Here is a 27834-nt window from a genome sequence, read left to right as displayed (position 1 = left end):
GATTGCCTTTGCTATACAAAGTCTTAAATTTAGGATTGGGGGGGGGGGGGGGGGGGGTTATCCTTCATCAACTTGCCATTGGGAGGGTTCAAGGCATGAGGGCTGGGTCGCCACTAGCCCTGGGCCTGGTCCTCTGCTGTCCTTCTAGTTTGGCCAATGCTAGTGCTGATAGGCCTGGTGGTCAGTCGAAGTTTCCAGCTGAAAGCTACCAATGCTTAATCGAAACATACGTATAATTTTATCTCAGTCTCATTTAATTGTACTCTTAATTATTCATAAATGATCATTATATGTTCTTATTTGATGTCCTTTGCTAAAGTTGCAAACACGCTTTTTTCTCTTTAGGATTCCTGTAAATTTATTTTAAGAAAAAGCGAAAAAAAACGATGGCTGTTGACTGTTGTTCCGCAACATCCTGATTGACAAACCTGGTTATAATCGTGTGAGCTGCCGCCATTGCCATTTAGATTAGCCAAATGCCCCCAACAGCAGGGTATAGGCTAACTCACTAACCTTCAGGAGAGCAGCTGAAAAGAACATCTCTCTTTCTCTCTCACTGTCTATGAGACGGTGACTGTCAGTGTGATATGATGTCGTGTTGGATTAACCTGGAGATTACAGAACCTGAAAAGCCCGGAGCTGCATGTTAAGAATAGAGGAGTAGATTGTAAATATTAGGATTTAAATTTAGATTTGTTAAATGTCAATTTTTTTGAAAAAAATAATTATATGATTTAATTGAGTTAAAGTTTGAGTTCGATAATGTTAATTGTTATTCTTTGCAGCTAATTCATTGCCCAAATATCTCACTAAGCTGCCAATTGAAGACTAACAGAGATGATCGACCGTTGGCCATGGATTGGCCCAATGGGCACGGCTAGCGAACGTGACAATAGGCCGGATGTGACCTATGAGACTTCTGGTTTTTCCATCATATTGCCTTGATAGCTAATGGAAGGATCATAAAAAGATTCACTGGCAATGGACCATGCCGTGCCCAAGATTACCTTGGCATGGCCAAAGCAACACTGCGGCATGGGTCGCGACTGAAAATTGGTACCTCAAAGTTTAGCACATGGAGGTGGTCCTTGACTCCTTGCTGTGTGGTCATGGCCATTGGCCCTCAACTGGTAGCACTGATTCTGATGTCTGCAATTGGTGAGCCAATCATGGTTGCCAAATTGGGGCCTTCCTTTTGGGTTTCCATCAAACGTTTGAGAACGGTGTAGAGCAATTAAGAATTAGATGGTTTATCAGTCGGGACACTTCCAGTAATGGTTCAAAATGATTACTCTGATGCAAATGATCCCATGTCTCAGATTTGATTTCATACATATGCATTTCTTGCCATCAGACTGGGAAATGACCTTAAATTTGTAGAACTTGACCATGGACATGATGATGTTACAGATTTGCAGCTTGGCACTGTGAGAATGCTAGCAACCTGTTTGGATTAAGAGGGCCATATAATAGAGGTCAAGTGGTCCTTCAAGGAGCAATTATTGACAATGAATTACTCGTGCCCAGTTGTGGTTAATGCATTGCAGATTTGATAGTATATGAGATTATGTTTATGTCAAGGATCCTTGATTTTGCCTGGCCATGCCCAAGGTAGCTTGGCCCAACAACCAACCATTTGCTCAACATGAAATCACCATCTAAGATTAAAAAAACAAAATAAAAGCAGTTTGAATTTCCACCTAAATTATGTTTGCACTAATCCTGTTGTCTATAAAATCTGAAAGAGAAAAACCGGCATTGATTTGCTTGTCAAAGGTGACAAGATCACTGTGTTTTAGCTGGACATGTGAGAGAAAAGCAAAGCAGTAATGGCATGCATGAAAGTGAAAGTAGTGGAAATTTGGGTTAGTCAACTGCTTAAGGAATGCCGTAAGCACCAAGCGACTTTATCAACCCTTGCTTTGCACATGTTTGTCAATTTCGATTTCGATCGAACTCAATCAGGACTGCCACTTATCTTAAGCCAACTCCGGACTCCAGAGCACCAATGATGAAAACCTTACTATCTTCTACTTTGCTTGGCACGAGTGTTGTTGTAATTCCTGGTCCGATGATTCAAGAGCTCGTCGGAGCCCGAGTTGGAGAACTAATCAGACCTATCACAGAAAAGAAGGTCAAGAGCATTGGAAGTAGAGCTCCGGGATGCGTTTCCATTCTCAAATCAGTTATATGAGGAGAAGAAATTAAGCAAAGAGGTGAAGAAGATAACAAAGAGAGAAAAAGCAGAGAAGATATAAAAATGAGCAAGAAGAATACTTGCATGAAGGGAAACAGGGAAAATACTAAATTTTTTTTCTCAGGAATTAGGAAGCTGCTTTTGGAATATAGATAAGATCATTAAAAAACTGATTCTTACTGGATCATCATCAATTTGCTTAAAGTAAAATATAGCTTACTATCTTTGCAAGAACACGTTGACGATTTGTGGTTAATCAATCCAATTCATGATAAAAATAAGGGAACATTATTCACTAATCTCAGGTGAAATTTGTCGAAAAACCTTGCAACTGTGGAACAGCAGATGAGAAATGGAAGCTAAAATCAAAGGAGCTAACCCTATAAAATTAACTTTGTATCAGTCATTGACAGTATATCAACTCACCGATGATCATCCAAAAGCATTCATTGTCAACTAAAACCAAGATTCTTGCATCTTCTGAAAGACAAAAGAAATGAGAAAAGCTTTGTCTAAATTGACTTGGCAAGAACCAAATTTCTGTCTTGGCTAATTGTTTTGCAATCAGCATAGTTCCCAACTTGCTTAATGGTAATGTTGGAAGGTATGAATATGGATCAGGAAAAGAACACATATGTAAGACTTCAAAAGGAAAAAAAAAAACTGTATATTTGGAATCCTGCACAGCATACACATGAATACAAAATCAGACAAAAGGAAATAAAATACTATAAACAAGCAATATACAACAAAGAAAACAGGTTCTCCAACTTCGGTGCTTTCTCGGTTCTTGCTGGTCAGCTTCCACCATTCTTACTGGGCTGCCATTCCATTCTGATGGCAATCTGTTTGTTAAAGCCCAACAATGAGCTACCAGTTATTTTATGGATAATTGAGAAAAGCACAGTGAAATTATGAAGAACAAAAGTTACATGGGTAAAGCAAAAGAATGATTGCTGGCAGTGCTACTAGTTGACTGCAAAGAAATGCTACCAGAACATGGTATTGGGCTTGAAAGAGGATTAACTGCAAAGGAACCACAATCTCCCTGACCAAGTTGATTAATAAAGCTTTGACTTGAAACTGTTAGGCTTTGTGAAATCCTATCTTTAGTCCTGGATAAGTTTTCAGTTTTATGAGTTTGTTGACACTCTGGACCTTCTAAAAATTCCTTAAGGCTACACATGGTGGTTAAAGATGAATCAGAAAAATGAAGGGTGCTTCCACTCTCAGCTTCACTATGTGAAGAGACCTCTCTTAAATGGCTATTGTCACCAATTGATTCAGCTGCAGATGGTTTGAAATGGTTCAATGAAACTGAATCTTCAATTTGAAACTGCGGATGTGCTCAATTGATCAAAATCTGAACATTTTTATTGAGAATCAGGAAATTGTTTGGTGGATTGTTATTACGTATTGTAAAGTTGATGCAGGGGCAATCAAGTATAGAGCAAACGTTATCTGTTGCAGCTGCAGTACTTACCATTACTCCTAATAATCTTCAGCTGGTAAAATAACACAAAGAACATAGCCAGCATACCAACATACACACATTAGTCATAACTTTGGCTAAATCTTTTGTCAAGACTCAAGAAAATACTTCTTATTCTATACTTATTACCACTATTAACCTTAGCCACCATTGCAACCAATTCAAATTTCCATGACAAAGAATTAAGCATGGAAGCATCTAGCTTCTTACCTCTTTCAAGTGATGCATTCCAGGTATCATCTTCTCAGTGGACTTGTAAATGATTATCTATTCCATTAGAATCTTCTTAACCAACCTTCATTAAGTCATCAAGAGCATGTTGTTTCCTTGCGTAATTCTGAAAGTCCTGTTCAATCTCATTGGACAATATACTGAGATTTTTTCTAGGTCCTTCGCTGTTGGTGTCGACATGCTGCCGAAACTTGGAAGAGATATCCTTATAGTTCAATCCACTCCATGAAGGAACTTCTCTATCTATGAAAATATCCGTGACCGACTGATAATCACTCTCTTGAATAAATAAAACCAGTTCTGGCATGTCAGATGCCAAAAATGTCTCACAAGTATTATGAACTTCATTTTCTTCCTTACTTCTTTCGGCTTCACTGGGACTTGCAGTACATGATTGGATTCTTCCAAGCCATGACAAGGTTAGTTCCATGATTCTTGACTCCTCCATCTCCCTTTTGCCAGTTAACTTCTATATTGGTCTTTACCCTAAATGTTCTCATCCAGCACAGACTTCAGAGTTCGGACCAAAAACATGAACATGCATTCCATATGACTGCCTCTGAGGTGCACAGATTGCCAGCATGAAAAGGAAAAAGTTAGATTTGTGATAAGATTACAAATTTACAACATAAATGCATAACTAAAAAGACGAAGGAAAAGGCATTTTAGAGAGTAAAAAAAGTTAGAAAGGTGTGATGGGATGTTCAGTCTGGAATCTGGAAAGAGTTCACGACTTCTCATATAGGAAACAAATGTGAACATTTAAGTTTCAAATCTGATAGTTGGTACTGTGTAGATAGCCTCAATACCTAAAAATGTCTGCCTCACCACAACTATATTGATTTTTAAAACCATGACACATTCAAGTAGTACTCAAAAGTGTAAATCAACATAAAAAATAAATTAAAACCATCATGAATCCATCAATGAGGATCAATGCAGTTGTTTGTGGAAAAACCAACTTTTTATAAGATTGATTACTGTAATGAATACCCAAGTATTTGAGAACTTTTTCCTATCCCATGTATAGTTTACTGGCAATACAACAAGGAAAAAGGATGCAGGGAACTTGATGAAGAAATGATATTTTATATAAAAATCAGCACATCATTGGTAACAAAGCTATAAAATTACCAAGTTTGTATTCTTCTGCTGGCACTAACTTTTAGCAAAAACACATTGCTCTGTTAAATATCTGCAGCTACCTGAACCCAGCAACCAAAATGAAGAAAGGTCAGATTTGATAATGGCTTTGAAGAGATATGAAGAACGTTTGCAGCTAGTTTTTGTAGTTACTAACCAGTCTGCCACATTTCTGAATGAAGGTTAATTTTCCATCAACTGAAAATTAGAGACTAGATCATCCCCTGCACGATGCTATACATAAGACAATTGTCTAGTTAGAGTCGGTCACAAAAGAAACCAAATATAGGTGAAATCTGTATTTACAGAAAACAATTCATGAGCAAATTATATATCACAGTGACAAACAACAAGAGGGAAAGTAGTTACAGGTACTCTACTTTCTCTGCATACTCAACAAAGCAGCAACCAAAATTGACATAAGGAGATTACTACCATTAATAATTATTAATACACATTTGAAAAAAAGAATTGATTATGTAGCTACATCAGAACTTTTTCAGCTTGCAAGCCAAATGCTTGGAATCAATATCATTTGCCAGCAAATAAGCTGTACACAACAGTGTGAAGTGAAGAGCTTTAGTGACATAAAACCAGTAACAAAGTGAGCAAAGACCTTGGGCCTAAATTTTCCACGCCCCACTTGAACCGCAATAGACTATAACTCTTCATTAGGAAAAAAAAAGATGCCTCCTTTAAGTTGCTTACCTCAAGAGTCAAAGAGAAAGAGAAACAATAGCCATGAACCACATAGAAAGTTTAAAGGATGAATGAAACAGAAGCATATCAGATAGGAATGAGATGGAAAAGTAGTTGAATTTGGGAATTCAATGTGAAGATTGAAGAATGAATTAGAAATTGATCTCCCTGGCACAAAACTTTAAAGAGCTCAACGAAGAAAAGGCACATAGATAGCAATAAAAACCCAGCACATTAGAATAAGGGTTAACCATAATCTTTTAGGTGACAACCATTAAAAATGGAGAAACAGTCATGTCCTTACCTGCCTTAATAGCAATCCTACACGACTAAAGAATAGTTGCATAGACAAATTTAAGAAAACAAAATTAATATTTTAAAACAGTAATACCTTGAATCAGCCAAGGAAAAAAACTCAGACAAGTTGTGCATTTTCTTCTGCAAATACATATATGATCACCGGCCATTGATATTTGATAAAAAAAACATGTATGCAGAGAAAGAAATAGAGAGAGAAGACAAGAAAAAGGAGAATGAAGTAAATGGGCAGTTCAGAACTTTAAGATAAAATGTACTATAAGTCTCTGAACTCGTCAATTTTTTAAAATTTAGTTTTTTTAGTATTATTTAAAAAAATTTAATCATTATAATATTATTTTTAAAATATTTTTAATTAATCATTCGTAATATTAAATTTTATTTATTAAATGATTAATGTGATTATTGATATGGTGCAACTCAGAGTAAGATGTGCAATTTAGAGTGGCCAATGTTATATTGCGAAAATACTGGAAAAAGCTAAGAAAGAAAAAGCCAAAATAGTAGAGGAAGAAGGAAGTTTGTGCTAGTCCCTAATAAAGAACATTAAAAGTCGGTCTTTGAAAAAAAAGATCAGAAATTTTTTAAGTTGATAAAACATAATAAATATAGTATGATAGAACACTATATCAACTAGAATTTCATTATTGTCACTTTTATTAAGTTTATAGGCCCACGAAACGTTTACTCAAGTATATATGTCTCATAATGTATCTACTGAATATATGAAATAAGTTGTTGGTAATCTGATTGTTTTGAACTACATTTCTTTTAGTGATGAAGCGATTCCTTTAAAGAGATAAGAAAATATTAAAGCTCTTCACATTACTGTTAAGTGTGAGTCTCATATAGTGGCAAGGTTCTAAATGACATCAATTGAAGAGCCATTGTCAATTAGAACCTTTGCCATTATATGACTTTTGTACTTAACAATAATGTAAAAAGCCTTGGTACATATAGTTCGAAACCACTAGGTTACTAATAACTTGTTCTACATACTTGGTAGATACATTGTGAGACATATATACTTGATTAAACACCTTTAGTAAAGCATTACGGTGGGCCTATGAACTTAGTAAAAATGACAATAGTGAAATTCTAGCTGGTATATTGTTCTATCATGCTATATTCACTATGTTTTATCAACTTAAAAAATTCACAAGCTTCTTTTTTAGAGACTGACTTTTAATGTTCTTTAGCAGGGACTACCACAATGTTATTCTGACTTTTTTCTTCCTCTCATACTTTGTCTTTTTCTTTCCTAACTTTTTTCAGCATTTTCGGAGTGTAACATCGCCCACTTCCAGTTACACCTCCTACTCCTATTATGTTTGCAGTATTTAGATTGACCATAATATCATAATCATACTTTTATGGTACTGTTTTGTCATTCTAATATGAAAAATGGCTAGAGACTTTAATAGTCACTATTGGTTGGGAGATAGGACTTTCTGGCATTGGGGTTAGCTTTTCTTCATAATAAATTGTCACAGATCTACGCACGAACTTTGTTGATGCATCAATAGTAGACACTTTAGCTTTTGTCAAATCTTTTTTTTCATAAAATTCTATTTGACCCATGTCCATCAACCTTTGTACCTCATGATGGTACTGATCATAATTTTTGATAAAATGCCCCAAAACAACCTTATGATAATCACAACTTTCAGCTGATTTTATCATTTCATGACAATTGTAAAGTTTAATTGGTTCCGACATATCAACTTTAACTAAAGCTTCAAAAACTTTAGCCATAAAAGTTTTGACTTCATCTATTTTCCTTTTAACTTAGAATTCTTAACGATTAGTCAAAACATTTATTGTTGGTCTAGTATGATTTGGTAGAAGATTTTCATTAACATTTGGAACTCCTTGTTGGCTAATATCGAAGTTTAACATTTTTTCCTTAATTAACTATTGCACCTTGTGCTTTAAAGTAGTGCAATTCTCTATAGAATGGTCTGTATTTTCATAATGATAATCACAATATGCATTTAGATCATATCATTTGGGATACGGGGTTTTCAATGGTTCACAAATAACTGGAGCTAGCAAATGATTCTTCACAATCTAAGGGAACAAATCAGTGTATGTCATGGGAATAGGGTTAAAAGAAATTTTTTCTTGAGTATTTCTAGAGGCTCTTAGACTACTACCCTGATTAGGTCTCCATTCTAGTCTAATGAGTGCATTAGAATGGTTGTACATATATGTCGGTGTTTGAACGAATGGCTAAAAAGGGGGTGGATAAGTCGATTGTTGAATTAACTAATAAGGATGGGGGATGGATGTCATATTATTTATATGTGTATAATGGGTTTGGTACATTGGTGCAGGATATACGGTAAATCTTCTGATTTGTTGCCTTACATAGTTCATTACTTGCGTTTTATTTTTTTTATTTTTGGGTGCTCCACTTTACTTTGTGCCATTTATCTTTCTTATGTCAGGCTTGCCATTTTTTATGGCATTCTTAATATGGTGCTTTTAGAGTGTTGACAAACAAGACAGTTGTTTCTTTCTTAGTAAAGGGAAGTTGTATTTGTGCAACCACATCTCTCCACCTTTACACGTATTTTTTAAAACTCTCAATTGCTTTCTTTTTCATATTCTACAGAAATAAATGATTTGGAGCTAGCTTTATGATATGTTAGTATTGAGTAAAGAATACATTTATAAGCTCTTTCCAATAGTGGATATGAGTCTTGTCTAATTGAACATACTATTTAGCCGCAGAACCTGTAAGGTTATTCTGAAATTTATGCATTAGTGATTTTTCGTCATGAGTATATATAATCATTTTTTGGTAATACATGGTCACATGAGTTACCGGCATTTAATCCCATCATACTTTTCAAACTTAAGGACTTTGAATTTAGATGGGATGAGCACGTCCATAACCAAACAAAGATTGATCGTGTCCATAGTTATAAAAATTCATTCATTCTATAGCTCTAAGTCTTTCTTCTAGCAATTTTATCTTTTGCTAGAAACTTGAGTCCTTTACTATCTCAAATGCTTTCATTCCTAGCCTTTTTATCTCCTTAGGATCATTCAAATCTGGCACTTAAATCGGATATGAAGTTTTCATTCTTGAGGTAGGAATAGCTTGCTCTTGAAAATGGGTAAGTCCAATTGTTATAGGTATGCTTGGATAGACATATGGGTACCCTCCAATAAACGGCATCGCTTATGGTTGTGCCCCTTGAGAGGTTTAAGATCAATGTAGAGTAAAACCTAACAGATATGGGGATTTTTGTCATCTTGTCGTTGGTGACCTTTTTGAGCAACTTCTTTTCTAACCACTTCCTTTCCTTTGTCCATCGTTCTCATCATATCCAGTATCATATTAAGCTGCTATTTTATCTCATCTTGTGTTTTTTCGATCTTATCTATTTGACTATTTTATTCTTTTTCCATGGCTCTGACTCGTGAGTGAATATTGTATGAGTGGTGGACAAGTTGATTTAAAGCTTTCGAAGGTTGAACTATCTTTGAACATCTGTTACCATAATTCTAAAATTAGGATGTTCTAAAGATTTTACTAGAATAATAGAAAACTCATTCGAAATTTTTTTGATATTTAAACAATTAAATAAATAAAAAACAACAACAACAAAATAAAACAAAAGACCGTTTAATTAAAGATGAATTGAGTGCAACACAAAGTTATGTGGTACTGTCTTAGGACGGACACTGTGAAAGTGCTAATCTTTCTTCATATGTAACCGTATATTTGAACTTAATTTTATAATGTAAACAAAAAACTTATTCTTTTTACGAAGTCTTAATTGAATTTAGAATTTTTTTAAAAGGTGTAATTTTAACTTGGTGGCCAATCACTACTCAACAACAAATATTAGTGGTCACTCTTGATATTTTACATCTAGCAATCTAGTCTCAAAATCAATACGATTTGACATGTTGCATAACTGGTTCTCATTTTCCATTTTGTGATTTCTGTTTACGTAAAAGTCACTTGTCTACTGATCAGAGATGTGTATATAAAATTTATCCATCGCGAAATGCTTCTTGTTTCGTTATCATTATTGATAAATTTGCTTCTCTCATATTAGGCTAGCAGACAAGCAGGCTGCCTTGGAAAAGATGCAGTGGGAAGCAATTACATCTAAGGAAAAGGTGGAGAAGCTGCAAAATGATATAGACTCCATGCAGGGAGAATTTTCATCATTTATGCTGTTATTAAATGGTTTGAAAAAGAATAATACCATTACATGTGCTCAAGATTATGATGTAGCACCATATTATTTGGATCATCCCCTTTATATGGTAAGCTCACTATCGTATGCCTAATATAAACTTTTTTTAATTTGACTTTTCCTGGCTTTTATTTGTAATTGCTCTATTCAAAAATATCAAATGGTTATATATGGTAGAAGAGAATAGAAGTCCAAATATCTGCTGTTGTGTATTACTTGGTAATCTCATTTATAAGGCCTTCTTTCTTATAAACTTCTATTTTTCTATTCATGGCTCTTCATTCTTTTGGTTTTGCCATAAGAGAAAGTCGCTAGAAAGGATCAGTATCTTAAGGGCTATTATTGCTTCGCTATAACAAAAATCATTACCTTGAAGCCCATTAAGTGTGGATTCATATTTTGTCTTGTCCAGTCATGAAACATTCGCTTTTGTTATAAACAGGATGATGTGGATAACATGGAGATGCAGAAAATGGAAGAAGCAAGGCAAGCTCATGTTGCTGCTCTCGCTGCTGCCAAAGAGAATCAAGATGAAGAATCTCTTGCAGCCGCAGCCAGTACAAGGTGATATCTTCAATCATTTATTTTTAGATCAGGAGGTGCTGAAGAAAGCAATATAAGGATTTCATAAGCTTGAAGGATTTCACACTAGCTCATTGATGCTTCGGCATTATCAGGTTCATGCTGTAGCATTTATTTACTGCATCTCATCCCCCCAACACCCTTCCCTGTTTTTTTTTTTTTTTTTTTTTTTTTTTTTTTTTTTTTTTTTCTCTTGGTGGCTTCTTCTGTAACTTTTTATCCACTTATTATATGCCATTGTTGTATGTTTATATGCACGGGTGTAATTTTTTTGTTCAGCAAGGCATCTTCCATAACTACTATGGCTGCCTCTCCATCTGGCTGTTCTTGATGCAAGTTCTATTGTAACTTAAATCCTCATTCCTCATGTCTACTGGCAAATAGGTATTGTTTTCACTTAGCGACCACATTCGTGTCCATTTTTTTTTCTTATTTTAATAGTTGAGGCAGAAGGATTAGAGAACCTTGGAAGTGGGTTGTATATCAGAGGAAGAATCACGGAAAAATAAAAGCAGATGAAAGGCTTTCCTAAAAATTCTCCTAGAATCGAGAATGAAGTTTTCATTCTGTATATGCCAGATAATGTTGAACTGTTACGAGACTTGATCAGATGTACTTTGTTTTTGATAAAAGAATGATAAACATAAACACTAGTTTCTTCCGAAAAAAATTGAGAGAAGACAGAAGGAGGACAATCAGAATCTAAAACAATGAAAACGCACAGATAGGGCCTTGTTCTTCCTTGGGTTCATGCTCTCTGATTTTGGCATTTGCACTGGACTTCCCGACCATTCCCATCCCAGTCTGCAACAGTGTTAACCAAAGCAATCAAACCATAAGCTTCTAAGACCAGAAATTATTGCATTATAATCAATTAAACAAAGTTCACACTTACACAGGAAAGTCAAAGGATCCTGTGCTGCAATCAGATTGATTAGTGTCACTTGATTCAACAGAAACTGTCCCCCCGTTAGGTGTCACTTTCTCCTCTACCTGATGTCTTCTCCTTAATCTACCTGAAGCCAACTCTACCTCGCAGCTGATGCTGCTCCGCACTCCATCACCCTTTATGTAAAAGCGAAATGCCACCGTGAAGATTTCTCCGAACACAAATTTCTCATTTCTATCTAACGGGGAATTACCCTGGAGTTCTATAGTTACTAAACTATGCTAAATTTCATAAGGTACTGTTCTAGCTTCTGTCACTGCTTTGTTAATTCAAGTATCTACTAGATTTTTTTTTTACAAAAAAAAAAAAAAAGAAATGGCTGCTCGAGGATAGAGGGAGAAATTACAGGTGCTAAATTTTGATTTCTTGACTTATTAAATGCCACCTTTTAGTTCTGTTAGATTTTAACTTGAAAAAAAGTCTGAATAATCATAAAAGGATATTCAACAGAAAGCATACCTCACCTCTTTAGCAGGAATGATCTCTCCCTCAATTCCATCTTCATTTGTTCTTCCATCATCACTGCAGTGCTTATCTCTTTCTGCATCTTCAGCACAATTAAGCTGTTCCCAACCAAATTGTTTAGTTATGTTAAACAAGGAGAAAAGCCAAAAGGATGGAAAAAAAAATTACAACGCATAGTTGACCTTTCGATTCACAGGCCGTGAACTTCGACTGGATTGATTGGATTCTTCTGATTCTTTATTATCCTTCACAACGTCAAAGGCTCCATCTTCTCTAAAGCAGAAGACTATATATTCTTCATCAGAAAAACGTGGCCAGCTTGAGTTATCACTCCCATTTTCCACTGAGCCAGTGTTCCTTGAGACTGTTGGACTCAGGTTTATCTGTCTATCCGTGTCGCATCTGTTTTGCCGTGACAGTCTTCTATTACTCTTCTTATCTCTGGTGTCATCTTTCGTTTCAAAAACCATGTTTCTGATTCGAAGTTGTGGTGGCGATGAAGAGCGATGTGCCTCTGGTTCTTCTTCTGCAATTAAACAAATAAAAGAAATTGGCAACGTAACGAACTTTTCTGATCATCAAGATTCCCAGTTAAATGGTAAAAGCAGGTAATCAGTTTATGTTATCTGTTATACCTAAAGGGCACCTGCAAGCCAGGAAACATGATGCCAAGTCCCTTACTCTCCATCGAACAAACCTTGTCAGCGTCCACGGCGTGCACATACTTTTTATCTTCTCTGTAACAGTTTGATATGGAAAGAAATTGGAAGAGGGAAATGACCATTTGAATTTGAAAATTAGAGAAATGCATGAAATGAATGAGGGAGTTACAGTGCGAGCCAAAAAGAGAGAAATTTGTGGGGTAATAGTTGGCAACCTGTCTTAATTATGGCTAACAAATACATCAACTTTTTATTCAACCCCCTTTATTTTAACATTAGGCCCATTTTTTTTTTTTTTTATAAAGAAGTTTATAATTTAAAAATAACAAAATTATGAGTGTTAAAATTTAAATTATAATATTATTTGATGTTATTTTTTAAAAATAATTATATAAATTAAATAAGTTAAAATTTAAAATTACTTGCTAAATCAATTTAATAACAAAAAAATTATTGTTACAAAGATTGAACTGAAAATCTACCATTCAAAAATAATGTTGATATGACAAAAGTTTAAAGCCAAATCAAATGGTAAAGTCACATTATATCCAATAAATCCATCCATTTCTTTCATTGAGTAAGTTCTTGAATGCTAATATTAAAATATTTCTTATGGTGAATGAGGGGACAGACTTTAAACGAATATTGATATGTTTCCAAAAGTTAAATCGGGTTCCCATTTTCTGAAATGATAATTCGTTTCATAATTTCAGAATGAAAATCATTTTGGGAGTATAATTTCAGAACAGCTGTAGTTGACGTTCGAAAAGATATACAAACTGGTCTCTTTTATTTAATTTGATCATTTCAAGTACTGTAAAAAAGCCAAGAGTAAACATTGACAGGCTCTTGATACTCTTTTTCTTAGGGATACATTTAAAACAGTTGCACAAAAAAAAATCATGGATCAAGAGCAATGACAGATCTTGTCATATAATTTGAGGGGGTCAATTAAGAATATAATATATATATATATATTTTAAAGCATATTTTATTATACTATTAATATATATATATATATGCAAATAATATACTAATAAAAACATGACAAGTTCATAAAATTATAAAACAAAAATATTATTATGACAATATTATTTTTTTTAACAGTAATATGATTTACAATTAACCGTAAAATTACTAATTACACAATCCATCAATGAATTATTAATTTTTTTTGGTAATTTAAAATTAAAATAAGAAAAAATTTGAATAAATTAATCATTAAATATTTTATTAAAATAAAAAACTAAATATATTTTTAAAAGAATGGAGATGAAATTTTTAGGCTAAAAGTTATAATGTTTTTTCTATCCTTTTGTAAATTAATTCCAATATAATTTTCTTTGTTGGAAAAATAATTATAACATTTGATAAAGATCCAAAGTAAAAATAAATGTAGAAAATGATATGGACAGAAGTTGTAGTAAGCTATATCTTCCTTTCCCTAAATTTCTTGACCTCTCTTGTACCAAAAAAAAAAAAAAAAACAAAAATATATTTGATGCTTGGTTAAACACTTAATCTTGTTGAGAAAGTTGAAAAGTTAATTTGACTTTTGTTAAGTTCATTTAATTGTGATCTAAAACTTGTGACAAATTTTTTAATTTTAAGAATTTGCTAGTAATAATGGTTGGATATAATAAATGAACAAATATCAATATGATTTGAACATTTCTTAAATTACAATAATAAAATTAAAATTTTAAAACACAAAAAATAATAAAATTAATAGTTTTAATTTAGAAAATGAATTTAAATGTATTTAATATATATGTATGCATACTAAAAAATGTTTCAAAAGTTTGGGAGAACCAACCACCCATATCCAAGAGGAACATGTTTGATCACATTATAATGCTAAGTGTAAAAAAAATATTTATTGAGGGTACAAAGCAGGAGAGTATTTTACTTATAATATTTTTTATTATGATCTTCTTATTAATCAATCATAATAAAAAATTATGACGAGATCCATCACTTAAAAATGTAGATTTTACATAATTTTTTTTATAAATTTTACATAATACTAAATTATAGTTGATTAATTGTATTATAAAATTGTAAGTGATATGTTCGACATAAACTTTGTACTATACATTGCCTGTCCTTGTAGGAATCCACCTCCAAAAAAATGGGTGTACCATTTATATTAAATGGCATTATCAACATTCTTCTGTGTTGTCAAACACTAGCCTACTGCCATCTTGGAAGTCAACTAATTCTCCAAATGTCCGACCTTTCCTTTTCAAAAGAATTTATTGTTTTGGATTAGCAATTGTGATGTTTTGAAGACACTTTCATTTTTATTCCCCTCCATGTTGCTTTGATTCTGATCAAATCTACACTTCCTTACAATCTTTTGTGCCTCCCCTTTTCCACTTCCTCTAACTGCGGACAACTTGTAGGATTATTCACGTGATTGCAACAGTTTTTCATGAAGGAGCATACAAACATGGTGCGACGCAAATTTGGCTCCCGAATAGATAACCACAGAAAATAATTGAAATCTAACGATAAATCAATGACAAATCAATTTTGTTACAATAATAATTGTATCGTGTTATTATTATTAACGTCGGATCCTAACATGCTCTAATTGACTACAATAAGCAACAAGCATTGCGTTGCTAATTATTTCCAGAAACAGAAAGGGAAAGCAGAATGTTGAAAACAGAGGAATAAATTTGAGATTACAAGCTTGTAAACTTGAGCTGCTGCTTTCGGTCTGCAGGCTAGATTAATGTACTCACTTTTGAAGATCATGGTTTAGATTTAAACCCGAACCACTCAACTTCTGTTCTGTTATCAAATCCATACGTTCAGCCATCTCGTGTGTCAAATAGTTTTGCCAATCTCCGACCTTCCCTTTACGAAAGAATACATTATTTGGCAATTCCCATATTCCCTCCACACTTTCCATATTTATTCACCTCCAGGCTGCTCAGATACTCAAAACTACACATCCTTACAATCTTTTCCACCTCCCCTTTTTCCTCTTCTTCTAAGGAGAAAGGGTAGCCAATAAACTCGGCTAATTTCTTAACATAGAAAGTGGTATCTTCCGCCATGTCCTCATATTTCAAGAACAAAATTCTGTCAGGGCAATCCAAACTTGCTCTCCAATACCCTAAAACGTGGTCCCAGTATGGGCCGTATATGGATAATCCTTTACTGAATAGCTCAAAGCCCTTATCTAGAGGAAGGGGTTCGATATGCTTGGAAATCATCAGTTTGGCAAAAAAGTGATACATAGAAACAAACGCATCCTTGGGGTCCCTGCAAATGTAAACAATTTTACAACCGGAATCGAATATAGTTTTTGGTAAGGAAGAGTAGGGGATATGGGTGGCGATGAGAGGGTTTCCGGTATCTCGATTAATTGAGGTGATGCTACAGACCTCCAAACCTGGAAGACATTCATGTGGTAACTTGGAAAGTAAAGGGTTGGTGGAATCATCAAATGAGGTCCTGGAGACAATGGCAAAAGCGAGGGCCTTCAGCCAGGTTGTGCCCGTTTTAGGAGCGCTACAAAGGAATATATCCGACGGTTGAGCCCGGAAGTGTTGTTGAGCTAACAAGGTTCCTTCCATGGTGATCTCATCAGGGTACCAAAAGCCTTGGTATTTGAAAAGGTAGTTGAATAAGATCCAGCCTTATTCTTTGGGAAGGGTTGAGATAATCTCTTTGAAATTAGTTCTTGGACACCCTTCGTTTTGTCCCTCACCACCATTAGAAATATGGTTTCTTTGGGAACCTACACTGAACTCCATGAAGAGAAAGCAAATTGAGTCTGTAAATGGTTGGGAAAAGAATTGCTTCATCGACGTAAGTGAAAGAAAGAGGGACAAGGTTTTATAAGCAACCGATGTAGTACATGTTAAAATTAGAAGATTATATTTGTCATAAGGTTTTTTCATCCGAAAGACTCCATTGCTAAATTAAAAAAAAAAAAATGGAATCATTATTAATTTTTTTTGTATGTATGTGATCAGTCATTCAAAATTATTTTTTAATAAAAATCTTAAAATTAATTAAAATATATTAAAAGATATTTAGATTTAAAACATAAGGATTGGATCTAAGAGTTCAATTATGATTAAAGAAAGTATTAGTAATTTTATATCATTCATTTAAAGAATCATATCAATTAAATATGTGAAAGGTATTAGTAATTTTTTTATAAAATATAATTATATAATACTTTAATAGTATATTAATATTTATATATCGATAATATATCAAATATAAAATTTAAAATTATTGATAACAAGGTCAATGAAACATTCGTTTAGTGACAAAAAGGAGATCTTAAAATCTCTAGGTTCAAATTTCATTATATGTGAATTTGATGTTAATTATGTTTTTATTTGTTGGTTAGTTTGTTTATTTAATTATTTAATAACTTTTATATATGAATATAATATTCAATTATGATTTGATAACTTATAATTGTAATTTAAAAAAAAAATTATTGGTAACAAGTGAGTGGACGTTGCTTAATTAGTTAACGTTTCTAACTTTTAAAGCAAATCGCATGTTACTTATATATATAAATCTTTAATCATTCTTATAAAGAAGTAAGGAGAATTATAAAATGTGATATTTTATCGCAAATATTTATTGTAAAAAAAATTAGTAATTAGTTAAAAAAATAGTTAAAAATTTCCGTACTTAAAATTAATAAAAAAATTTTCAAATTATCTTTATGACTCCGAAGTACATATGTTGTAAGGTAATAGTACATAATATTTGATTTAAATGTATTTATATTTTATTTATACTTAATTATGATAATCATTTCTTGAGCTAACATCTATTGAATATTAAAGTTATAAAACTAATTTTATTTTCTCTTTATTAATTTTATATGTTGTTATTTCTTTTTTATTATTTATTTTTTTATAATGGTTTCAATTAAAAAAAATTCTGATAGACTACATTTTTTAATTTCCCCCAAGAAATAATAAGTTTTTTCTCTAATAATAATAATTAAAGCCTCAACTTTGGCAAGGGTTGAAATAATTAATCTCTTTTCCTGTATCGTTCTTTGGGAATCTAAACTTGAAGATAGAAAGAATTGAGTCTGAAGATTTGCTTCAAGAAAAGCTGGAAGTCAGCTATGATATATATATTTTTTAATTTACAAATTCATGTTTTTAACAAGTGGGGGTAGTTTACGTTGATTATTATATATTTTTATGCATAATTGCATGTGGCGCATTTTTGGATCTATGTAATATATATGTATATATATATATATTATATAATGATTTTCTTTCAAGAAAAAAGAAAAGGAAAAAAGAAGATAAACCTTTGTATAATTTATCCTGAATTATCCTTAAAAAAATTGTAGTTATAATTAAAGATAATAAGGAAAAGTCAAAAATAATTTTTTGACTTTTGAAAAGAGGAATTATTTTTGGCAAAAAAAAATTATTTTGACACATAAAAATATGAAAATAAGATATACATATTTTTAAAGATGTACTCATAATTAAGTATTACATTTATATAATCAACTAAATAATAAACTATTATGTCATTAAATAATCAATTAATAAAGTATAATTTAAATAAACAACCAAACTTATAATGAAACTTGAACCCAAGATTTTAAGGTCATATTCGATATATAAGATTATGATATGATATAATAAGATGATATTATAAATAGAATAAAATTAAATAATGTCATCCTATTTTATGTTTAATGTGTGTAAGGATTAAAATAGGATAATTTATTTATTAGTCAAAATTATCTTTCTTTAAAATTTATATAATTTAAATTATTGATTTAATTTTTAAAGATATAATAAAAAAAATCTAACTTTAATACCATGAATTAAAATAATCCTCTCCATTTTGAGAGGATTAAATCATCCTATATACAAAGAGAACGATAATTCTCTCTATAATTATATCTCTTTCAATTAGATACAAATTAAACATAATATAAAATGATTATCATACTATCTTATCTATTATTCTATATATCAAACATGACCTAAGGTTTTAAAACCTCTTTTTTACCACTAAATCAAGGCTTTATTAACTGTAAACGATATGATATTTATGGGACGAATGGATTATATATTACTCCTTTGTCTCATTTTAAGTGTCCACTTTCTTTTTTTGATATGTTCCAAAATGAAGTTTTTTTTTACACACCTTATACTCTTCCTTTTTCTATATTTAAATTTTATTTTTTATTTTTTATAGTAAGAAACATATTACATCAATATTTTAAAAATGTATTTATAATATTAAATACATAAAAATTAAAATTTTTTTCTTAATATGTGCGAAAATTAAAGAGAGATACTTAAAATAAGACAAAAGGAGTATAAGCAGTATTAAAAATTAATTATATTAAATTGTATGTTTATTAGACAAATCTATTATATTGGCAAAACTCTTAAACATGGTTGGGTTCATAGAAACATTATCGTTCAAGAAACAACTCAAAGGCTATTGGCTATTAAACTTGAAATAATGTATCATGAACCTAGTTTTATGAATATATGAATCTAATTAATCATAAATTAAATTAATATTAGATGAATGTATCTAATTGAATGTATTTAGTTTGATTGTGTCATTTGTATTTAATATTTTGAGTATAGATTCATCTATTGAGTTATACACTTCTAAGTGACTTGTTTTTATTCTTTGTGTGAGTTTTCTTTGAATGCCCAACACATTCTAACATTGGTCTTATCCAAAGCAAGGGGTTTTGGCCCCAAAAAAAAAAAAAAATGCCGTAAGACCTACAGTGGAGTGATTCAAGTAAACAAAAGCATCCTTGGTGTCCCTGCATATATAAACAATATATATTTTTTTTTACATTGTTAAATTCTCGATGACAAGAGCGTCACCATCAAAATTATATATATCATTTATATTTTATAATTGAGACTATTAAAGATAGAATTAAAATTTCAATACGTTATTAATAGATTATGCGACTATAGATAATTATTTTATTTTTTATAATTAAAAATTTTAAAAATTAAATCATAATCATTAAAATTAAGAGTTCGATATTTTAATAATAGATGACAAGATTGATGACAAATATGATTTGAAATAATATGGTGAAAACTAAATGAATAATTAAATACTAGTTTACATTTAGATTTTGTTAAATGTATTTCTATTCACCAAATTTTATTTTAATTTTTCAAAATTATTTCTGACTTTTACCTCTTTGATTTTTTTTAATCGGACGAAATGGATTACTAATTAGATTTTTTATAATGAAAATACATGTAGGTACTTATTTATCAACAAGTAAAATATTAAAGTACATTTTCCTTTGGATCATGACACACACTTGTTAGGGTAGGTCTTCAGATACCAAAATAGGCACAAGTTCTTTAGCTCCTATTCAAATATAGTAATAATTTAACTAGCTATACTAACAAGGTGTTGGCTCAATGTTAAGCAATCTGGTCCCAAACGGATTTTACTTGCCAAAAGACAAGGGTTTGAAACTTGGAGAAGGCCTTTGTTGGGAGGGAAGATAACCTAAGTAATCACTGTTCTTAGATCACTGATGCTTCACTCATTAGAATGGTGACACCATTTCCGTCACCATTTTTGTAAAAAAAAAAAAAAAAAAAAACTATTATCCAATAAACAAATAATTTATATTATATTATATTATATTCCTTCAAAATGGGTATAGTCAGGAAATTGCCAAAAAAACATCTCAAATGGGAAAAGCTGATATTGGCTAAAAATTTTAAAGGAGGATGTCACTATAATTAGACAAGAGAATTTTATAATTAACCCATTTGATAATAATTTAATTAACTATTATCAAATGCATTTCTATTCACCAAATTTGATTTTAGTTTTCCAATATCATTTGATTTTTTTTTTTAATTAGAGAGAATGGAATAAGAATATAATTTTTTTAATATAAAATTACATATGCGAAAATATATCATCTATAAATCAAATATCCAAAATATATATACCTGATACATATTCTCTCATGAGTATACCTGTTAATACCTTATAACGGGTGTAGTCTAATAATCCTTTCGATAAAAATACTTTCTCCCCTAAATATAGCCATGATCTCCATTCAATTTTTGAAGAGAAGTGGTAATGTTGCACAAGATGAGGGGAATAAGTGTTGGATTTGACATTGCCAAAAATGGTCGGATGTGAAACTGTTTCCAATACAAATTATGCGGAAGTATGAACAAAGAATGACTATTGGGGCTTTGTCCTGCTGATGAAATCTAATTCCAATGCAAGAAGAGCTCATGGTCTAGACACATAAAGCATGTTTAGTTCATTAAAATAACTGTTCCTTTTGTGTCTATTAATGCTAGATTTAACATGAAAATATTGTTTGGTGCATGTTAATTTTGGGTGGAATAGAATTCCCATGTTTGGGTCTATTCTTGATGGAAAGAAGATAAGGGAGAGTCATGTAGGAGTGACAGTTGAATCGATCAACTCACAAGCCACTTCAGAATTAAACTTGACTCCAATTGGATTTATTTATCAAATCAAACATACAATCTTTTTTTTTTTTTTATGAAGCAAAAATTAGATTGAGTTGATTTGAAAACATTTGAGGTGTTTCAAATTTCTTGTCACTTTACCTTTTAAGATTTGTAATCCCGAGTTGATGAATGCATGGTGAGACATCCCTCTCAACCAATTAAACAACAATATTTATTCTGAATCTTAACATGATCCAGTACACATTAATGGCAAAAACAGGATTGTTGCTACTTGCTAGAGTACGCACACATTATTGCAGAATTTTGTACGGAAATATTGGAACAGACAACGACAAAGAAAAAACCATTGGTAACCACAATTGCTTGAGCATTCGACTAATTACAGAGTTGAACCCGAACCGCTCAGTTTCTGCACTGTTATCTGGTCCAACACTGCTGCCATTTCAGGTGTCAAATAATTCTCCCAATCTCCAACCTTACCCTTCCAAAAGTAAATCTTGTTTTCAGTCACCATAGATGTTCCTTCACGATGCTCTCCGCTTTTATTCACCTCCATGTTGCTTAAATTCTCAAAACTATACATCTTCACAATCTTTTCCACCAACCCTTTTTCCTCTTCCTCCAAGGAGAAAGGATAACCGATGAATTTTGCCAATTTCTTAACATGTAAAACAGTATCTTCTCTCATTTCTTCATATTTTAAGAACAAAATCTTGCCTGGCCGTTCCAAACTTGCTCTCTAGAACTCTAAAACATGGTCCCAATAGGGTCCATAGGAAGATACTCCTTCACAGTACAGTTCAAAGGCCTCGTCCAGACGAAGAGGTTCAGTGTTTTTGAACGCCCGTTGCCAGGAAACAAATGCATCCTTGGGGTCCCTGCAAATATAAACAATTTTACAACCGGAATCTATTATCGAACTGGGTAAGGAGGAGTAAGGCATATGTGTGGCCAAGAGAGGAATTCCAGGATCTCGATTGCCTGGTCCGGAAGAGTGAGCAAGATCAAGCTCTTAAAGGGGTACACAGTCATGTGGCATTTTGGAAAGCAAAGGGCTTGTGGAATCGTCGAACAAGGTTCTTGTCATAATGGCAAAAGTGAGGGACTTCAGCCAGGTTTTGCCAGTTTTTAGTGCTCTACATGTGACGCTATCAGTAGGTTGAGCCTGGAATTGTTGTTGAGCTGACACGACTCCCTCTAGGAAAGCCGATTAGAACCAAAACCCTTGGTACTGAAAATGATCGTTAACAGGATGCCAGCCTCTTCTTTCAGGGAGCATCGATATTATCTGTTTGAATGTTTTTGGAAACTCTTCATTCTCTTTCTCAATATGATTACTATGGGAATCTAAGCAGGACTCCATGAAGAAATGGCTAAATGAGTTAAATGTAAATATTTTGGAAAAACGATTCTAAAATAGGCTTAAAAAAAAATGTTTGGCAAACTTGTAAGAAAAATTCACCGTCACAGAGTTTTTTAAGCTCTACAGCATGTTAGGATGAACAAAACTTGCGTTTAAGTTATTTAGGTGAAGTTTGTGAAATTTTTTTAAAAAATAATTTAATATAAATTTTAATAAAAATTTTAAATTGATAGATTGATAAATTAATAATATGCAAAAAAATTATTAAAAAAATTATTTATAATTCAAATTTGAGTAATATTTATTTAATGATAAAAATTTTATTAATAGTTTTATTAAAAATATCTATATCAAAATATATATCAAAATTTATTAAAATTTTTTTTTAAATTTGCATTCTTAATCTATATAACAAAATTTTTTAATATACCCATTTTGATTTTCGATTTTTATTTTTTTATAAAAAATTTCACTTAAGAAATTTCATCTAAGTCTTTTCTTGTTAATAAAGTAACTAATACCTTAAGGTATATTTAAAAAATAAAACATGTGATAATCTTTTAATTTTTTTGTGAAATTAAAAAATTATATTGACAATATACATATCAAATATTAACTCTAAAATTATATATAATTGAATAGATGAAAGCGAAATTTTAAAAAATGAAGAAGTTAAAGCCCAAGTATTTTTCTAAGAAAATGTTATGTGTCTGGAGTCCGGTCCAATGCTGTTATTGTTTTAAAAAGCTCACAATTTTTTGGTTTCTTTTTAACTGACAAAAAAAAAAAAAAACCATATTTTACATATGAAAGGTAGGGGTTGCTTAGGTTGAAAAGGGTGAGCCACTAGAGAGAAAAAAAATTGATGCCAAGTGAGGAGCAAAAAAAAAAGAAAAAAAAACTGAAATTGAAAAAAAAATTATTCATGATTTGATTGAATTAAAATTTTGTTAATATATTTACGACTTAATATTTTATATTTAAAATAATAAATATCGAAGTTAAAGTTTTAGAAATAAATTCAAAATGTATTTGTTGGATTATTTATTTGATAAAAAATTTTTAATTATTATTTTACTCTAATTTTAATTAAAAGAAAATTTTGTATATTTATTATTTGATAGTAAAAATTTTTTTAGTAGTTCATAATTTTTTTATTTACATTGAAAAACTTTTTACATAAATCTTAATGAAAATTATTTTTGCATTATTAATTATTAACTATTTACTATAAATTTATTATCATATATTACTTTCGTACTATTATATTTATCGCTTTAAGCAAAAAAAAAAAAAAAGCCTAAATAATTAAAAAAGAATTTAACAGATCCTAAGACTGTTTAGGCACTTATTAAAAACTTGACACTTCATGTTTTCTTAAAAAAAAGGTAAATAATATCACACACTCACTGACACGAAATTAACTCTCATTAGTTTCTCTAACCCGAATTAACCGCACCAACAAATGATTAAAAAAAAATAGAGAAAACCCATAGTTTGCATCATCATGTGCCAGTTCTTCAGCTTATGCATTTATCCTTCTTTACATGTCTTTAAATTATTTCATGATTGGTTATTTTTTGTTTGATGATCCCATTGGGCTTTCTCCTTTTGAAATATGACATTTTCGTTATTTCTTTCCCCTTTTTTTTTAAATCTTTTTACAATTTATAATGAAATATTTTGATTTTTTATTGAGTTTATAATTTATTTAATACTTTTTTTCTCTTACTTTAATATTTGGATTAAATACGATTGCTTCGAATAATTGAGAATAGAAGGTTATGGTTGATGGTTGAAGAAACTTGGAGATCAATTGACCTTAGATCCTTTTAGCTTATTATTCTTTTTCTATGTGTTTACATGAAGCCAATGATTTGGCTATGTTTAGCTAGATTTGACTGTGTTGTTGGGATTTCGAGGGTTAGGAAGATTCCACTCTCTCCTATAGTTCATTGTTTTTATTTATAAATTGCAATTTTTTTATAAAAAAAATTCATAATTTTTAGTCTTATTAAATTAATCAAGATAATAGAATGAAAGATAGTTAATTTGGTGCTTTATATCGCTTATAATCGTTGTATTATAATTAATCAATCATAATTTAAAATAAAATATATAAAAAAATGAAAGTATGTAATTTTAAAATGTATAAATGTTCGAATATTAAAAATATTAGTAGTAAAGTTTTGAGGGTAAGCTTTTTGTGTGAGTTAAAAGAATAAATAAATATTGTACATATTATATTTTATTGAAATTTAGTAATAATTTAATTAACCACTATGTAATAAACAAATAATTTTATTTATTGTATATAATATTCCATCAAAATGGGTATCATAAGGAAATTGCCAAAATATTGGGTAAAAATTTTAAAGGAAGATGCAACTACAATTAGACAAACAATTAACCCATTTGATACTATTGATGGCAGCCATCTTTTTTTAAATGATTTTTTTTTAAATACACATGATAATCACGTTATTGATTAATTAATTAAATAAATGTCACTATATATGTGTATTGTGATGAAGATCTAGGGGACTTCATTTTCTATTATTAAATTATTATTGTACCCTTATTCATTATTTTTGTTTTTAAATGTTTAACTTTGTTTGTTTGTTTTATTTGATTTTCTGTTTATTTAATTATCTTTGTATTTTTTAAATATATTTTAATTTTTTATTAATTTAAATTTTAAATTAGGATAGATTTTGATTAGTTAAAAAAAAAAAATTTTTTAAAATTTGAAAAAAAAAAAGAAATAAATAATAAAAAGATAATAAAAAATATTCTAATGAAGAAATTTTTAATAATGACGATGGTTGATTTTTTAAGAAAATTTTATATGAGATATTTTAAATTTTATCCAATTTATGGAAAATTTTAGAAAAAAATTCAATAATGATAATTGATATTAATTTTTTAATCAAATAAAATGTAATATAATTTGACAGAATAAAAATTATTTCAAAAATGATAAAATTTTGAAAATAAATCAAAATTATTTCCAAGATGAAATTCATAGAAATCACAAATTATTAATTTTTCAAATAATTTTTTATATGAAAAGTTTTTTTTAATTTGACTAAAATAATTAAAAAAATTAGATAAAATTTCAATAATTATAATTGATATTTATTTTCAAGTAATAATACAATAAAAGTGAGAAATTTATAAAAATAATGTAATAAATTTGGAAATTAAAATTTAGATCTATTGAATGTTTAAATATATTTACCTCTTATATCTTAATTAGAGGTGCAAATGACACATTAATATTCTTAAGCTTTCGGGTTTGATTTGAATAAAATTCAAATTCGATTCAATTATTATCGAGTCGAACTCGAGCTCGATTCATCGATCGAGCTACTCGAACTGAGTTCGAATATTTTTATATTTGACTCGAGTAATTTGCGAGTCTAATCGAACTTTTATATTTAAATATATTTTTATTATTTTAATTAATAAAATATATCGAACTCAAGCATAAATAATCGAATTTTTATCGAATATAAGAATCAAATTTATTTTTACATATTAATCGAGCCTAATCAAATGAGTTCGAATAGCTCGATTTTTATCTTGAGTCAAGCTCAAACTAAAAAAATGAAACTTGATCGAGTTCGAGCTGAGTATCAAACTTCGAATTTTAAATCAAACTTGAGCTCAAATTTAATACTATATCGACTCAAACTCGATTGATTATAACTCTAATGTTAATACATACTCTTTCTCTCTCTCATCCATGAAAGGTTCAGATCACTATTCATTTTGCATATTTCAATTTTGGATTAATAGATCCATGGTCTCTAACTTTGTGCCAGGGGTGGACCGCCGTATTTGGTTGTAGGAGACCTGGCCCCTCCAAAAGTATTTTAAACCCCTTTAGTATGTATATGCGTTTATATTAAACAAATTTAAATGGTTCTTCAAATTAATACTATTAATATTATTTTTTCTATAGTTTCATAATTTAATTTTATGCTTTGCATTTTAAGAAAGTTAAGACTACATTACTATTTGTGATTTTATTATGTCTATTAATCATTATTTAAAAATCTTAAAAATAGAGTTTTATTCTAAATTTTAAATTACAATTACGTGGTTTTAATTTATTAATTTTTTCAATATTACAAAATCTAATCAAGTATTAAATGTGTCTTTTTATTTTATCAAAGATTGAATCTTATTCAATTAAACTAAAGTTTATTATTCTATTGACTAGATGTTAATACTCTATCAACAAATCATATGATTATTGATGTTTTTTTTTAGTTAATTATAAATTTTTTCGTTCATATCATATTTCATTTTTAATTACTCCAAATCTCTATCTTGTATTGTTTTGTAATACTTTCAACAAAAAAATCACATTAGAATTATTTAAAAAGTTATAAAAGCACAATTAACTTTCAATCACAAAATTTTCAACTTTATTTTTTAAAAGCATTTTCTTTTGTTTGTAAAATTTTTTTTTAACGACCTATCCAACTCTATAAAAATATTGATTTGTGCATTTTTTTTATTTTAAATATAAAATATTAAAAGAATCAAGAAAGATTTAATATCTATTAAAAGATTGAATATTTAGTAATTTTATTATTAATGTAAAAGTTATTTTATTCTTAAACATTTTATATAATAATATTTTTTTGCATAATTTTATAAACTCAATTTTTTATTAATACATATTATTTATATTAATAAGTATAATAGAAAATGTCATAAAAAAGGTTAAAATATAATATGAATTGGTCCCTTTATAAGCAAATGTCAAAATTTGCCTCTACTTTGAGGTCAATTTTATTTTAATATCTAATTTTTAAAAAATTCTACTAGTGTTTTTTATTATCTAAAATTATATTCTTTTTATTCTTTTTTCTATAAAACTATTTAAATTAACAATAAATATCACTTAATGTCACGTGGATAGCGTCAATTGACATTTCTTGTGATAAAGGAATGAGCAAAATAGAATTTGCTCAAATTTTAGGGACAAAATGCTCCTATCTCAAAATTTTATATCT

At 30.2% G+C, this 27834-nt stretch overlaps 1 protein-coding gene and 4 pseudogenes across 2 annotated transcripts; 1 reads left to right on the top strand and 4 right to left on the bottom strand.

Annotated features, from left to right (window-relative positions):
* Positions 1-3786: 3786 nt before the first annotated feature.
* Positions 3787-6269, bottom strand: LOC111303575 (uncharacterized; annotated as a pseudogene). Its single transcript, XR_016345402.1, has 4 exons — positions 6154-6269; positions 5221-5297; positions 5055-5125; positions 3787-4479 (listed from the first exon to the last, which is right to left on the bottom strand). The product of XR_016345402.1 is annotated as an uncharacterized LOC111303575 (transcript).
* Positions 4470-11077, top strand: LOC111303568 (protein MICROTUBULE BINDING PROTEIN 2C-like; annotated as a pseudogene).
* Positions 11078-11209: 132 nt separating this feature from the next.
* On the bottom strand, positions 11210-12893 carry LOC111317672 (protein BREAKING OF ASYMMETRY IN THE STOMATAL LINEAGE-like). The gene is made up of 4 exons (XM_022920113.2): positions 12479-12893; positions 12296-12394; positions 11778-11947; positions 11210-11686 (listed from the first exon to the last, which is right to left on the bottom strand). Exons 1-4 carry the CDS (start codon positions 12764-12766, stop codon positions 11578-11580), a joined length of 666 nt encoding a protein of 221 aa, XP_022775848.2. The 5' UTR covers positions 12767-12893; the 3' UTR covers positions 11210-11577.
* A 2620-nt stretch (positions 12894-15513) lies between these two features.
* LOC111303560 (flavonol sulfotransferase-like) lies at positions 15514-16548 on the bottom strand (annotated as a pseudogene).
* Positions 16549-21630: 5082 nt separating this feature from the next.
* LOC111303550 (cytosolic sulfotransferase 17 pseudogene) lies at positions 21631-22804 on the bottom strand (annotated as a pseudogene).
* Between the last annotated feature and the right edge of the window lie 5030 nt (positions 22805-27834).

This window comes from Durio zibethinus, chromosome 9 (assembly GCF_047325235.1).
Source record: "Durio zibethinus cultivar Kanyao isolate XHJ-2024 chromosome 9, ASM4732523v1, whole genome shotgun sequence".
NCBI classification, from domain to species: Eukaryota; Viridiplantae; Streptophyta; class Magnoliopsida; order Malvales; family Malvaceae; genus Durio; species Durio zibethinus.
The sequence above is the reverse complement of the archived record's forward strand: the minus strand, read 5'-3'. Positions and strand labels throughout refer to the sequence as shown.